This window comes from Ahaetulla prasina, chromosome 2 (genome assembly GCF_028640845.1).
Source record: "Ahaetulla prasina isolate Xishuangbanna chromosome 2, ASM2864084v1, whole genome shotgun sequence".
Taxonomy (NCBI): Eukaryota; Metazoa; Chordata; class Lepidosauria; order Squamata; family Colubridae; genus Ahaetulla; species Ahaetulla prasina.
This window is the reverse complement of record NC_080540.1, coordinates 154,290,613-154,305,433: the sequence shown is the minus strand read 5'-3', so window position 1 is coordinate 154,305,433 and position 14,821 is coordinate 154,290,613. Positions and strand designations below refer to the sequence as shown.

Genomic DNA, 14,821 nt, shown 5'->3' with positions numbered 1-14,821 from the left:
CCCTTCCCCACACAGAGAAGAGCTGAATTTCATGCAAATGTGGAGCTTAGATCCTGAAGGTCCATACTGTGTTTTGTAACCCACCAGAGAAGTTTTCTTCCATGCGCAGAGGGGAGCTAATCCCAGCAAGCAGTTCTTTTGCTGTATCTGCTTAATGACCCAGAAGATTGCTTAATGACTGCAACTGGAAATGCTGGGGTTGCAGCTATTGAGTAAAGCAGTCACATGGGCTTCTTGCTTAACTGCTTTGATGAGTGACTGAGATTCTGGTCTCTATCCTGGTAATAAATTGAGGACTATCTGTAGTTGATCAAAGATGTATTTTCTAAAATATACCTGAAACTTGCCCCAGTCCTATTATACCCATAAATACAGAATAGTATTTTAGTGGGATACTAAAATCTGTTGTGCCAGATGATGACACTCTAACAGAAGAATGAGCAGAGTTACATACACTGAGTACTAAACTGACCGTATTGTTTAAGACTAAGTTGAAATTTAAAATTTGCTTTCTCAGTGTATTTTCAATAAACAGAGTTCTGTTCTGTTTAATTTAGCTTCTCCTATAGTCCAAGTGGATGAGCAAGGAGAGAAAGTTAGACCAAATCATAAGCGTTGCATTATTATCCTTCGTGAGATCCCTGAAACCACACCAGTAGAGGTAAGTGTCCTTTAAAATGTATTACAGTTATGACAACGTGAAGTTCATTTGCAAGACAATAACCAGTAGGTTAAATTAGTGTTTATATTTGATACAAGTTTGCAACTGAGAGGTGGTAATGTATTTGAGCTACATCTTGGTTTTGAGCTAGATTTGAGAGAATAGAAATATTTGGCAACAATTGTACTTTTAAAATACCTGTATTGTTTACCACATTCTTTATAGCAAGTATCTTCATGTAATTTGCCTTTTAAAAAAGGTATCATGTCAGCATTGCTAGTTGTAAAGAATAATGACTTTTTCTTAGCGGTGAATGAGTATTTTTTTTAAATTGTTAATTTTCTAGGCACCTTGATTTGGAAAATCACACAATGATTTTATATACTTAATATTAACCATTGTTTGGAAACAAAAATGAAAACAGTAATTTTCAAACTATTGCAGAAATTACAATCTTCCAGCATAGATATGGTTTTTAAAAATAGAATTGTTAACATAACATAATTCACTGAAATACTCTTCATATATTTCATCCAGGAGGTAAAAGCACTGTTTAAGAATGAAAGCTGTCCCAAAGTTATAAGTTGTGAATTCGCTCACAATAACAATTGGTATGTTACATTCCAGTCAGATACTGACGCGCAGCAGGTAAGAATATCATGCTTTCTGAATTTCATTGCCCTAATGAATTCTATCTTTTTCTGGTGTCTCAGATAAGTCAAAGCAGTTTGGAATTCTTGCTTTTAAATATATCAATTTAATAAAAATGGATTGTATTTATAAATTCAGATACATGTGCAGAGCAAATGCATCGGGATCTTAATAAAGCTTATAGGAAAATTACTTTATTAAGACTATGAATAAACGACCTACTCTTAACCAGTAGCACATATGCAAACATGTTGTTGCTATCTTCCCCTTCAAGCATGTTCTCATTCAGTTAATCTGAAAGTGATTGGAAATATTTTCGTGTTCTGTCTCCTCAGTGTGGCAAGGAATCCTTTTGTTCTGCTTTTGTTAAACAGGCACATTGAATTTTAGACTCTTTCAGCATTTCTATAGACTGCTGCTCTTCAAATGAGGTTCATAAGATTTCTGCAGCTCTACTGGTATGCTGGTATTTGCAGCTTTGAAAATGAAATTATTTAGAACATGGTCAAATCAAGACTTTTGTTAAACCAAACCAAACAAGACTCCCATTTCTAGGAAATTTCTTTGCTATATTAGAATCCTGTTGGATGTGACCTGATATATTTTGTGCTTTCTTTGAACCTCACTAATGGCTTTAAGTCTGTATGTAATTTCATTCTGGAATTTTCTCTAGTTTAGTTGAAAAGTAGTAGCCCCTTTCCCCTAAACTATACATCTAAAACCAAGTTCACCAAAATTCTGTTTTTTGTTATTCTGATGACGTTGTGGAGGATCATTCGTTTTACATTTTGGTCTGAGATTTTTCTTCCGTTCTCTAAAAGCAAACAAAATAATCTGTGTTAGGATCTGTAGTTTTAAACTGATTCTTGGTTATCTTTCCCAACCCCCAGATATTTAGTTTTGCTTCGCAGAAATCGTGCTCCTTGTCAGAATTGCTTACTACAGACGTACAGGTCAATTACTTTGACCCTATCCCTAGTTTACAGGGTTCCAACCTCCACTCATTCAGAACTTCCAATTTCACCAAAATCATGTAAAATGACAAAGCATTTGAAATCTTAAGTTGTTTGCCCTCCATTTGGGTCCTATTATCCAAGCTTAGCAAACAGTACCTACTCTGACTGCAACCCATTATTTGCTGCTTAATCCTACCTAAAACTCCCTGATACCATCTATCCCAGCAAAAAATCTCTTTCCTCCACTTTCAGTATTCCAAAAGGTAAGGACATTAATGATTGTAAGCAGCTAGGTGACTGTAAAGAGTCAGTAAATGGCAGAAGATGTGCCACTGCACACATTGCTCTTTTCCAAAAGTCCAAATGAAATTCTTCCTGTCCCAGGATCACAGCTATGGTTTCTTCAGTTTCACTGATCCATTTGGTACCTCTTTCACTTTCTTTAGCCCTCATTTTGCAGCAAGAACAACTTGTGTTCATCTGAAATGTGAAATCAGGAGGACTTCCCAGCTGGTTGGTGTTGAGAGAGACCTCACTCAGAATGTCACTGTGCCTGAATGTCAGACCGTATATATTCAACTTATATAAAATGTAATATGGTAGCTTCCGTTCAGGTTGCTGAGACATTGTGTACTCAATCTCAGACAGTGCTGGTTCTTCTTTTGGTAGAATTGTGCTTTCCTTTGCCCTCCCCTCTGCCATCACGTAAGCTCTCTAATCTCTCATTGCTCAGCTAGAGAAAATTCCAGAACTTTCAGATGCATTAGTTTTGAATACGCTGATGACATTGAATTTTAGTTAAAGGTGAGCTAGCTGATATTTTATCATTTATCTTAGGTATATTGTTTTGCACAGGTCTTTATTTCTGGGATGTGATTCATAACTTTAAATAGAGAAAATAACTTTGTTTTAAAGAAAAATCTACACACGATTTTTGAGAAAAGATTTGGTGTAATTTTCATAATTCTTTAATAAATACAACAAAGTTGAAATGTTGCAGAAGTAATGCAAGAGTGCTGTAGAGTATCTTATTTTTCAGCTTGAAATTGATCCTGGAAGTTCTTTAATGTTTTTGAAAATGTTGTTATACTGATCTGTCATTGGATATTTTTATATCTGTACAGGCTTTTAAATATTTACGGGAAGAAGTTAAAACCTTTCAGGGCAAGCCAATAATGGTAAGCTTTATTATCCCTGTATACCTCAAGTTGTAGTTTAATACTTAAACAGTAAGTTATACTTATAACTTCTTAATCATTATTAGATTTTCATTAGTATGATTATCGCAACCTTTATGATTTTTTTTCTACAGAGTGTCATAGATTTATATAATATTTTGAAGCACCAACTGTACTTCTGGTTTAATTCAAAGTTAACTATGTTATGGTTAACTATGAATAAGACTACAAAGGATTATTTCTCATATAATTTTATGGCAGTTTTAATTGCAAGAGTAACCTTGTCATGGTAAAATCTTGATAAAAATTGAACACGAGAGACTAAAAAAAAAAGAAATATTTGTTTCAGACAATGATTGAAAAATGTATCAAACTGAACTGCAGTTGCTCCCAAGACATTCTGCAAAGTGGCTCAGCAAAGAATCTAAGTTGGTTGTAGAAATAGTCAAGAACTAATTTGAATTGCCATTTTTAATTGCAGATCACAAAATTTTAACAAAAGGTTAAAACAGGGCTAGTTAACCTTTTTATACCTACTGCCCACTTTTGTATCTCTGTTAATAGTAAAATTTTCTAACCGCCCACTGGTTCCACAGTAATGCGCCGTGTATCGTTGTCTGCACATACCTCTCACGCATCGTGGATTGGGGTTGGGGGGGGCGCCGACTACCAGCTCCGCTTGTCTGTTACAGCTGGGTGGTGTGGGGGAGTTGCGCGAGCTATTCTGGGACGAGGCTCTTATGTTTGAGGTCGCACTATAGCGCCATTTAGTTTCACTTACGTAACGTGCACGGGTGATACAAATAGTATATTTTCAGAAATTTAAATTGTCACAGGGAATTTTATGAAAACCTAATGAAAATGTTTTTAAACAATGCTATTAATTTTTTTTAAAAAGTCAATTAAATTAAAAAAAGAAAGTGCTTCTGTATCGGACAAAACCCCTACCGCCCACCATGAAAGCTGGAACACTCACTAGTGGGCAGTAGGGACCAGGTTGACTACCACTGGGTTAAAAGGTAAAGCAAGAGACAGCCTGTTAGGAAACAGATGAAATACAAATAGTAACATTTGTGTCCTGTAACTGTCTTTATATTTGGTATGATAAATACAGCCCAGTTTAAACTTTCTTATACAGGCCAGGATAAAAGCCATCAACACATTTTTTGCAAAGAATGGTTACCGGGTAGTGGATTCCAATGTTTATGTTCAACCGGTTCAAACACAAGCACAGTTCGCCTCACCACTGTTCATGCAGCCTATATACAGTCCTCAGCAGTACTCCATCTATAGTATTGTGCCTCAGACATGGTCTCCAAACCCTGCACCTTATTTTGAAACACCCCTGGTAAGTACTTAACGTTTGTGCTTTGCAGTATTTGCTTTACTTCAAAATATATATCTGTGTCTTAAATAACACCAAGTTAAGTCTCCTGTCCTGTAATGAATGTCATTTGACCCTTATACAGCATTTAATTGATGTTGGAATTGCATATTCCACTTTTTGTTGCTTGGGAAGTGGAACACTGATAACTCCAGGGAATTATACAGTCATTTAAATTCCAAATAGAAGATATTTATGCTTATAGCTAAGTGGGGTTTCCAGAACCATATAGATTGGCAGTGCAATTATTTGGCAGACAGAAGTGTTCTTCACAAATTCAGGATGCTACTCTGGAACTAAAATACAGTGGCACAAATTAATCATTATCAAATATATAAACAACTATTTTCATTACAGGTAGTCCTTGACTTACAACAGTTCCTTTAGTGACTGTTCAAAGTTACAACAGCACTGACAAATGTGACTTATGACCAAGTTACGACCTTTGCAGCATCCCCATGATCATGTGATCAAAATTCAGATGCTTGGCAAGTGGTTCATATTTATGATCACAAGGTGTTGTGATCACTTCTGACAAGCAAAATCAATGGGAAGCCCGATTCACTTAACAACCAGGTTACTAACTTATCAACAGCAGTGATTCACTTAACAACTGTGGCAAGAAAGGTTATAAAATGGAGCAAAATTCACTTAACAAAGTCTCACTTAACAACAGAAATTTTGGGGTTAATTGTGGTTGTAAGTCGAGGACTACCTGTATTGATACAACTGTAATAGAAAATAAAGTCAGATCTGTTTTAATAGTGAATATAATGAAATGCAGTTTGCATTTCCTAATTTTATAGTTTTGAGCTGTTTAAATATTTGAATTCCACAGGGTTGTTGATTCAAAAACAAAAGCTTGTGTTTCATGAGCAGGTGTATATTTTAAATGATAATCTGGTTTGCATTAATCTTTTCTGCATTGCTATATCAATATTATTTTAGAAATTATTTTCCAAAAGTAATAAATTGGAGAACGCCTTCAACCAATGCCTAGGCATCCAAGTTTATATTATAACAACAATTATTGTGGAAATTATATAGGTGTAATACATACAGGTAGTCCTTGATTTTAACTGTAATGGAGCCTGGAATTTATGTTGTAAGTCATGACAGTTATAAGTCAAGGCCTTCATGTGACCAGCTCAATTGTATGGTTGTTTTTGCAGCAGTCTTTATGCTAATGCTGTAGTCATAAAATGAATCCATTCATTCCTATGGGCAGTTTTTGTTAGAAACCAGCAGAAGCATTGCAGGCACGTGACTGTGGAATGCTGTAATTGGCTATAAAGGTATGCCGGTTCCCAAGTGCCTGAAATATGGATCATGTGACCATGGTGGAAAAACGCCAGGGGTGTCTAACTGAAGTCGTGTGGCCCGGATGCGGCCCATGGGGTGCTTAGATCTGGCCCACGGGGCCAGCCTGGAAACACCAAAGGACTGGCCCGCAGTGCCTCTGCAAGTGAAAATGGAGTTTGGGGCACTCTGCCCACCCCCGGCCACCCCCAGCCCTCTGAGATCAAACACAACCATGATGCAGCCCTCAATGAAATCGAGTTTGACACCCCTGGAATACGCTATCAGAACTCCAGAACAGGATCGTAAGTAGACTTTGGAGGATTCTATCATAACCGTGACCATTCATTAAGAAAGAAGGATTACCTGTACTTCCTTGGTTTTAGCTGTGCAGCTGTTAAAATTGCAGTTCTGAGAATTTGTATTCAGCTATTTGTTTGCAGTGAACCTCATGATATATGTCATACTTACTTCAGGCTCCGTTTCCGAATGGTGGATTTCTGAACGGCTTCAGTTCACCAGGTTCATACAAGACAAATACTGCAGCATTGAGTATAGGTCGCCCATTCCATAGAAATCGGTAAGAAAGTTGGCACCAACATTTTTGGAAAGTAAAACTACTTCTGTGTTTATATTGGACAATCACCAAACTGGTTCAATAAAAGAGTGGTTATTTTATCTGTGCTCATAAGTGAATTCCTGTCAACTCCTGCTTCAGTTTCATATCTATTATATTTTCTTCAGTTTTATACCGTATTTTTCAGCGTATAAGATGCTCTGGAGTATAAAACACACCTTAGTTTTTGGGGAGGAAAATAAGAAAAAAAAATCTGCCTCTGCCTACCAGCATCCATTGGTATTCATCTGGCTAGTGTCCTGTCAGTGTGTGAGACAGTTGAGGGCTGTTTGGAAATTGAAACAGTATTTTCTGTGTGAGCAACAAGGAAGTAGACAGCAAGGAGCCTGGGCGTGGCTTAGCGCAATGTTCTGAAGCTGCATGCTGTGCTGATCTCTGAAACTAAAACTGAAACTCCTCTCCTCTGCTTGTGTTTTGCTTGTATTTACTACCATGTTGGAAAACCTGCTTTTGGTATTGTATATTTACTTCATGTGTTATATATTTAAAGAGAAGTTATTGAATCCTGCTGAATAAGTTAATTGTGTGTGCTTTCTGGATGTGATTGCTGCTGCAAACTCTTGACAGTCCTTGCAGCAAATAGCGAGCAGCCAGGTCAGCTTTAGCATATTATTGCAGCCCGATTCAGCACGAGCAGCTGATTGGTGGGTGGATCAGCCTCCTGGAATACCCCCAATCAGCGGTTCTAGGCTGCAGGGCTTGCCAAAGACCATCACCTCCTCTGTGCCTCGTGTTTTTGGCTACATTCGGTGTATAAGATGCACACAAATTTTCACCTTCTTTTAGTGGTGGTGGTGGGGGCAATGCGTTTTATACTCCGAAAAAATATGGTATTTTATTTTCTTCATATCTAAAAGAAGTAATTTTGCTAAAATCTACAGGAAATTTAGCTGGGTTTTGAGATTGACAGCTGCAAACAAAGGCCCTTTGTTTTTGGCTTTTTTAGTCTACATATTATGTTTGATGAGAAAAAACATCTTTAACTTACCACAATTTTTTGATCTACATTTGTTTTAATCTAAAACTAACTTCATTTCTTTTTAGTTAAGTTCATTGTGGTGTTCTTATGCCATATCTGTCATTGGATATTGGTGATCATGTTGGCGATCCATTGAGTTAATTATGATACTCAAATTATTCTTTTATTTTTAAGAATTTGATGGATTGGGGCGGTGGGGGGGAATCCCAGAATGCCAGATAGGTATGTTAAACTTTCAGGAGACAAATATTCCTGTAGTGTTGTAAGGTCAAAGCCTTTTTAAAAAAGTCTGCCCGTGACAACTTGGCAGAGGGCTTTTTTTAGTGCAATGATGTGCTGTTCAAATCTACTTAAGAATCCTTGATAAAGGATTGGAACTCTGCATTGGAACTTCTTAAGGAGGAAGAAATATATTTGTTTTGTTTTATCATGTGTACAGAGAGTCCTTGACTTACGACCACATTTGAGCCCAAAATTTTTGTTGCTAAATGAGATATTTGTTAAGTAAGTTTTGCCTCACTGTATGAACTTTCTTGCCATAGTTGTTAAGTGAATCACTGTGGTTGTTAAGTTAGTAACATGATTGTTAAATGAATCTAGTTTTCCCATTGACTTTCCTTGTGAGAAGTTTGCAAAAGGTGATCACATGATTCTGGGACATTGCAAATGTCGTAAGTATGAACCAGTTGCCAAGCGTTCCAAATTTTTATCATGTGACCATGGGAATATTACAATGGTCGTAAGTGTGAAAAATTTACAAATATTTTGTCAGTGCTATAGTAACTTCAAACAGTTACTAAACAAATGGTTGTAAGTCAAGGACTACCTGTATTTATCTATCAACTAAGTTTCATTCACTATGCCACTGAATAGGCATAGTGAGAAAGGAAGATAGAGAGATCCTTGGTTGTCTAAAATTTAGGTGGCTATCCAACCCCCAAATGAAAAAAGGAAGTATTTGATTATTATTCCTTAAATTCAGCTCTAACTAGAAGAGAAAAAGAAAATGAAAATGAATATACATGTGAGAATATTTATTTGAATTTAAGAAAGAAATGGACAAATTGTAAGTCGAAATGGGGAGTGTTTATGTAATTGGAAAATGCGATATTATATACTTGTATAGTTATGTCTTTCTGCTCCTAAGTATATGCTAAATGTAATCTCTTTAACATCCATAGCAATACACTTGCCATCCATATACAGTCTTCTTTTACATGATTGAATAGTTGTAACTTAAAGTGCATTACCACCTGAGATGCAAGAAATAGGGTTTTTTTTTTGATGGAAAGCATTTTTGGAAATTATTAGATTTACTAAATGTTCTATTATTCATTCCTATTATATGATACTGGTCTGCCTTCCTTCCTTCCTTCCTTCCTTCCTTCCTTCCTTCCTTCCTTCCTTCCTTCCTTCCTTCCTTCCTTCCTTCCTTTCTTCCCACTAAGTTAGTAATACATTTATAAATTACCTAGGAAAGAGTTGTGGTTGGAGAGTACTGTTTAGGAATTGATTTGAAGAAATGTGCTTGCCAGTTCTTGACAAACAGATCTATGTAGTTTCAATAAGAAAAAATACTGGCGTATTTTCTTGTATCTTAAGACATCAACTTCCTCTGAGCTCTTTCAGGAAATTTATTTGTGTTGTGGGAGGAATTTATTCACTTGTTTTTATATGTCAATCCAGCGTGAAGTCTCATTTCCGGTTGGCAAATAGCTCAGAACACTCAACAGAAGGACCCTCCACACTCAGTGCTGTCTCAGTAGGTGATGGACACTTGCATAGAACCACTTTACGGAATTTTCAGCCAGAGCGGCAAACAAGTACACTATCAGGACATCAAGAGCCAAGCTATACACAGAAGGAGTCTCAAATTACTCATGTAGAACAAAATGGTGATTACGGCATGGGAAGAGGCAGGTAAGGTCTTTGTATGTCATTATTCATATCACGCATGAATAAACATAAAACATTCACAGAAACTTTTCTTTACTAATTTGCAGAAGAAACATTTTCAGAGGTCGGAGGAGACGGGAAGATGACAGGCTATCAGTAAGTATTTACTTCTACTGCAGTCACATCAGTCACCAGCTGTTGAGAACGATGCTAACATCATGAGAATTGTATGTGAATTTTAAAAAATGCTTTACAATGTAAAAGATTCTGCACTATAAATTCGACTACAATAAGAATTCAGGCAATCAAACTAACTTTCAGAAGTATCATATATCTTACTTTTTCTGTTTGTTAAATATTCGTTTATATGGCTGCAAAAACATTATCACATAAGCAAAGAAATCCATCTTATATGTGCTTGAAGTTATTATGAATCCCCCCTCCCCTCCAGGTTTCTTATGACCAGATTTTGAAGTTCCCATGACTCCGCGTGCGCACATACACACATCCTCCTGTGGTCACATGATTGTATTTTGACCACTTGGCAACCATCTTACCTTTACCATTATTTGCACCATCTCATGGTCATGTGACCATGGTATTCGATACTTTTTGCAGCTTCCAATGTTTGTCATTTCCAGCAAAAAAACAAAACAAAACTTCATTGGGTAAAACAGATTAGCTTACTGACCATGTTTGCTTAAAAGCAGCTTCAAAAGTTGTAAAAAATCAATTATGGTCATATGGTGACTACAACGACTTATGACTAATTGTGGGCTCAATTAAGGTCATAAGTCAAGAATTACCTATATTCTGCAATACAGATTTAAACATAATATCAATCACACAGAGTCTCTTGATGGATGGCATATAAATTTAATAAATATATAATAAATAAACCAGTGATAGTCTAGAATCAGATTCTAAGCAGCAGCAATTTCTACCTAAGCTGTCAACAAAAGAACTGAGCCTTTATGAAATTGTAAGAATTATAGCCAGGCAAAATAAGTTACTTTGGGATGTCAGAAAACCCCGGAGTTTGAATTTGCTGCCAGAATATATGTTTTAGGATTCATGAGCTAGATGTTTGTGATTGTTCCTGTTCTACCAAAGCTTTTCCAGGATATGTTTCAAACAGAGGTTAATATGTCTTGAGAAAATTTTTAGGCAAAGATAAGCAGTAGTATTTCAGGTTGAGTTCCACAGAATTGTCCATTGTGAATCAGAAAGTGTAACGGTGAGGTCTGTTTTTTATTTGAGGTATTCAGACTCCTGGGTTTAGAGACTGAATGTTTTACTGACTCAAAAACGTTTGGGTTTTTCCCTGAATGCAGCAATTCTGGGGATGATACAATAGTTTCCTAGAAAGAAATATTCTGGAATAGGAAATGGTTGGCAGGACTCAGAACAGGTTTTCAGATCAGAACATCTGAATTGACACATTCTAGGAGAATAAAAGAAAAAAGAATTTGCAGGGAACATATTACCACATGTGGTAGACGTGCCCAAAAGTAAAACAATATTGGAATAGAATAAGATAATAACCAAACAACAAATAGATATGAAACCAGAATTATTTTTATTAGGAATATTTATAGGGAATTGCAACAAAAAATAGAATATTTAATTTTACATATCACAATAGCAGCGAGAATAATGTACGCACAAAATTGCAAGAATCACAATGTACCATTAGAGGAAAATATAATAAGGAAAATCTTAAGAGTGTGCAGAGATGGATAGACTCACAAATAAATAAATAAATAAATAAATAAAGAAGAAACAATACTACATGGTATGGAATAAATGGTTAGAGGATAGATGTAAAGGTTAAGGAAAGACTAAATGAGGAAGATATAGGAGTTAGAAATTAGTAACAAACTTGTATATATGACACAAAATGTATGATTGTAATTTAATATATCCATATATCAATATGTATAAAAATAATGAAACCATATGTACATAAAAAGTAAATTGAAGGGGGGAAATGAATATGCAATAGAAGTATACCAATGTGGAAATGTTGTAAAGAAGAAAACTCATTTAAAAAAAAAACCTTTTAATAAAAATTATTTTAAAAAAGAAGAAAAAAGAATTTGCCAAGAAACAAGAGAATATTTGTCATTGGAATGGTGAGATAACAATAGTAATAGAATTTAGACTTATATATTGCTTCATAGTGCTTTACAACACAATGGAGTATAACCTATTATATTGATGATAAACTAGAGAAGATGTAAAATGGGAAGACACGGGGAAAGTTTTATTGGAACTCCATTTGCTATAATTCAGTTCAGGTAATATACAAGAGGATCCTTAGAATTGTAATCTTGAAGTAACAATCAGGTATACATGTAGTGAATTGAAACCAGAACTTCCACCACTAATGATGCAGTCATTAAGTGAGTTGCACTCGATTTAATCACCTTTTTTCCAATCTAGTTTCCCCATTGATTTTGCTTGTCAGAGCCCTCTGGGTAGGTCACAAATGGTGATCATGTGACCACAGGGACGCTGTATCTGTCATAACACCCCTTCAGTCTAGCTAGAGATGCCATCACAAAGCGGCCTCAAAGGAAGCCAGGTCTCCAGCTATGTAGGACTTCAGAAGTGATCATAGACATCTTGAATTATACTCTGGTGGAAACAAACTGGCAAATGGTGCAGTTGGAATATTAGTATTATATATCAATATTGGGTTGTCCTGGTTAATATGAGAGCGGTTTCATTGTTTACTAATTGTAATTCTAGGTGGTCTTTAAAAACAGCCCCAAGTAGAGTGCATTAAGTAATCTACTCTTAAGGACCAAATCCATGAGTGACTAGTCAGCGTTGGCTATTCTAAAATTGACATCGGTCCATCACCAAAACTGGGCAGAGGCCCTCCTAACTATAGCTTTGACTTGCTCCATTAAGAGCAGTGCATAGCCTGTTGGCATAACAGCTGCTTCTGGGAAACACAAGCTCATCTAGAGCTATAGCAAATAATGTCCTAGAGTCAGTCAGCTTTTGAATCTTCAGCCATTCCAGAATTGCCAATGCTAAATTGCTCCCTAATAATTGGGATTGGATACAAACATCTGATGGCATTCTCTGGTTTTTGCAAATAAGATTCATGAGAATAATTCATATTAACATGCTACTTCTCTTTTTTAGCGACCTCAGACTTCAGTTGAAACCAAGACTTTGACACCAAAGTTTGACTTGCTAGCCTCAAATTTCCCTCCATTGCCAGGTAGCATGATAAAAACACAAGGAGATCCTGTTCTGGAGAATAGGATGTCAGATATAGTTAAAGGAATAAGCAAAGAAAAGGTACGTAATTATATTTTTTCACATTCTCTCTCTCTTTCTCAATTTTAATCTTGCATGACAGTTTTTTAATCGTTATATTATTTGACAATGTTAAACATGCTTAATTCATCCCTACTACATTTGCTTGAACCCAAACAATAAATATTGTTTATATTACCTTATAAGAACAAAAGCAAAACTGATAGGTTTTGCAAAAGTTGCTTTTTGCTAAATTTATATATTGTAAAATTCAAGAAATTAAAACTTTAGTACATTCTGGGCTTACACCAGTACAGTGTAGGAAAATGAAATTTTATTCTAAGGTGTTTCTTTTCACATCCAGCAATAAGCAAAAATTGTTGAAAAACGTGGCTTACAGTTCTTCGGCCACACACTACTGCTCAATAACAAATGAACAAATCTCAATTGGGACCTGCAACTTTGTTGCTAAGTGACATGGTTGTAATTGAAACATCTCATAACTGCATAACTTGTCTGTTCTGCTGCATTTGTTAAGTAAATTACCTGCAGTTGTTGAACGCAACAAGACATGAGTGTGACTTTCCAGCTGCAGGCTTTCTCAGTGACTTGGTTTGTGAGAAGCTAGCTGTAAAACATCAACCACCTCTTTTGCACTGATCCTCCACTGGAGCACCAAGCCAAATGGCACAGCCATTTCTTTAGGCCCTTGGGAAAAGATAGGCTGGTTGAGGCCAACCTCACATTGGGAGTCAAGATATTCCAAAGGGCAGGAGCAACAACAGAGAAGGCCCTCCTCATTCCCTCAATCCCATTGCTTTCTGTCTTCAGTCTTAGATAAAGCTGCACTAGGCCTTAAGATAGGGTTGATGGAGCCCCTTGTTCTTTTTTTAAATGTTTTCGGATTGAGCCTTGCTCATATTTGTGATTTATTTCCTCTTTTTTGTTATTGCACTACCCACTTCGATCCTTGCAACTCTGGCCATAAGTTGTCTATCCTTGATCTCAACACCGTGAGGTGGTGTTGTGGCTCCAGCCCCTCCCCCCCCGGGCCTGGCCCCCTGCCAGAGAGTGACTCAGAGAGAGAGAACAGGTGGCTTGTGGCCTATATGATATCTAATTTTTCTTTTCTGTAATAACACGTTTAGTTTTTAACCTGTACTTTTGCAAACATTCTTTCTTCCCTTTTGCTCTATGTAGGAAAACAAAGATTTGACAGTTAGTTGTCTAACATCCACTCAGGAAGAGCAGGGCCAAAGTGTTGTTCAGCCTGTCACGAATGCCAGTTCTCCCTATGGGATTGACCTTCCTGGATTAAGGTATGGAGATCGGTCTTCCAATTACAAGTATTACCAATAATTATTTTGTATGGCAAGAGAAGCACAAATACATTTTTGTATGTTTTAGTTCTAACACCAGTAAAATTAGTAACAGTTTTCTCCTAACATAAACCTAGACAGAAAATACTGTGTAAGTTTGATTCCTTTTGAATATTTTAATTCAGTAGCTGTCTTAATCAACCAACATTGAAAGCATGAAGCAAAAGTCATAGTTGCCTTTATTTACAAAGCAGAAAATTAATCTGTTTGAAAATGTCTTGTGCTTCAAAGCAATTCATTTTGTTATTTTGTTTTTTTAAAAAGTCTTTGAATCTGCAAGATGTCACACAATTCTGAATGCTTTTTCTAGTGCCACTCAGCAAGAGAAAAAACTAGAAGAGGTTCATGTGCACAAGGAGGCTGCAAGTCAGACTTCCCCATCTTCATCTGTATGCCCCCCCAGTACTGTAAAATCACCCAGGACAAATACCATTTCATCCACAACCAATGCAAACCCAATGCCTGCTGTAGTGATACAGGTAAGTACTGCTTTCAATCATTTTGGATAGTTTTAATAAACCACCT

The 14,821-nt window shown here is 36.3% G+C and overlaps 1 protein-coding gene across 1 annotated transcript in view; it reads left to right on the top strand.

The window, feature by feature from the left end:
* Positions 1–14,821, top strand: part of LARP4 (La ribonucleoprotein 4) — a 41,232-nt gene that overhangs the window by 20,672 nt on the left and 5,739 nt on the right. The window contains exons 7-16 of the mRNA XM_058167188.1: positions 558–661; positions 1,199–1,309; positions 3,393–3,446; positions 4,585–4,794; positions 6,606–6,709; positions 9,432–9,665; positions 9,749–9,797; positions 12,801–12,959; positions 14,118–14,236; positions 14,607–14,775. Coding sequence (XP_058023171.1) covers positions 558–661; positions 1,199–1,309; positions 3,393–3,446; positions 4,585–4,794; positions 6,606–6,709; positions 9,432–9,665; positions 9,749–9,797; positions 12,801–12,959; positions 14,118–14,236; positions 14,607–14,775 — 1,313 coding nt within the window. The remainder of the gene's footprint in view (positions 1–557; positions 662–1,198; positions 1,310–3,392; positions 3,447–4,584; positions 4,795–6,605; positions 6,710–9,431; positions 9,666–9,748; positions 9,798–12,800; positions 12,960–14,117; positions 14,237–14,606; positions 14,776–14,821) is intronic.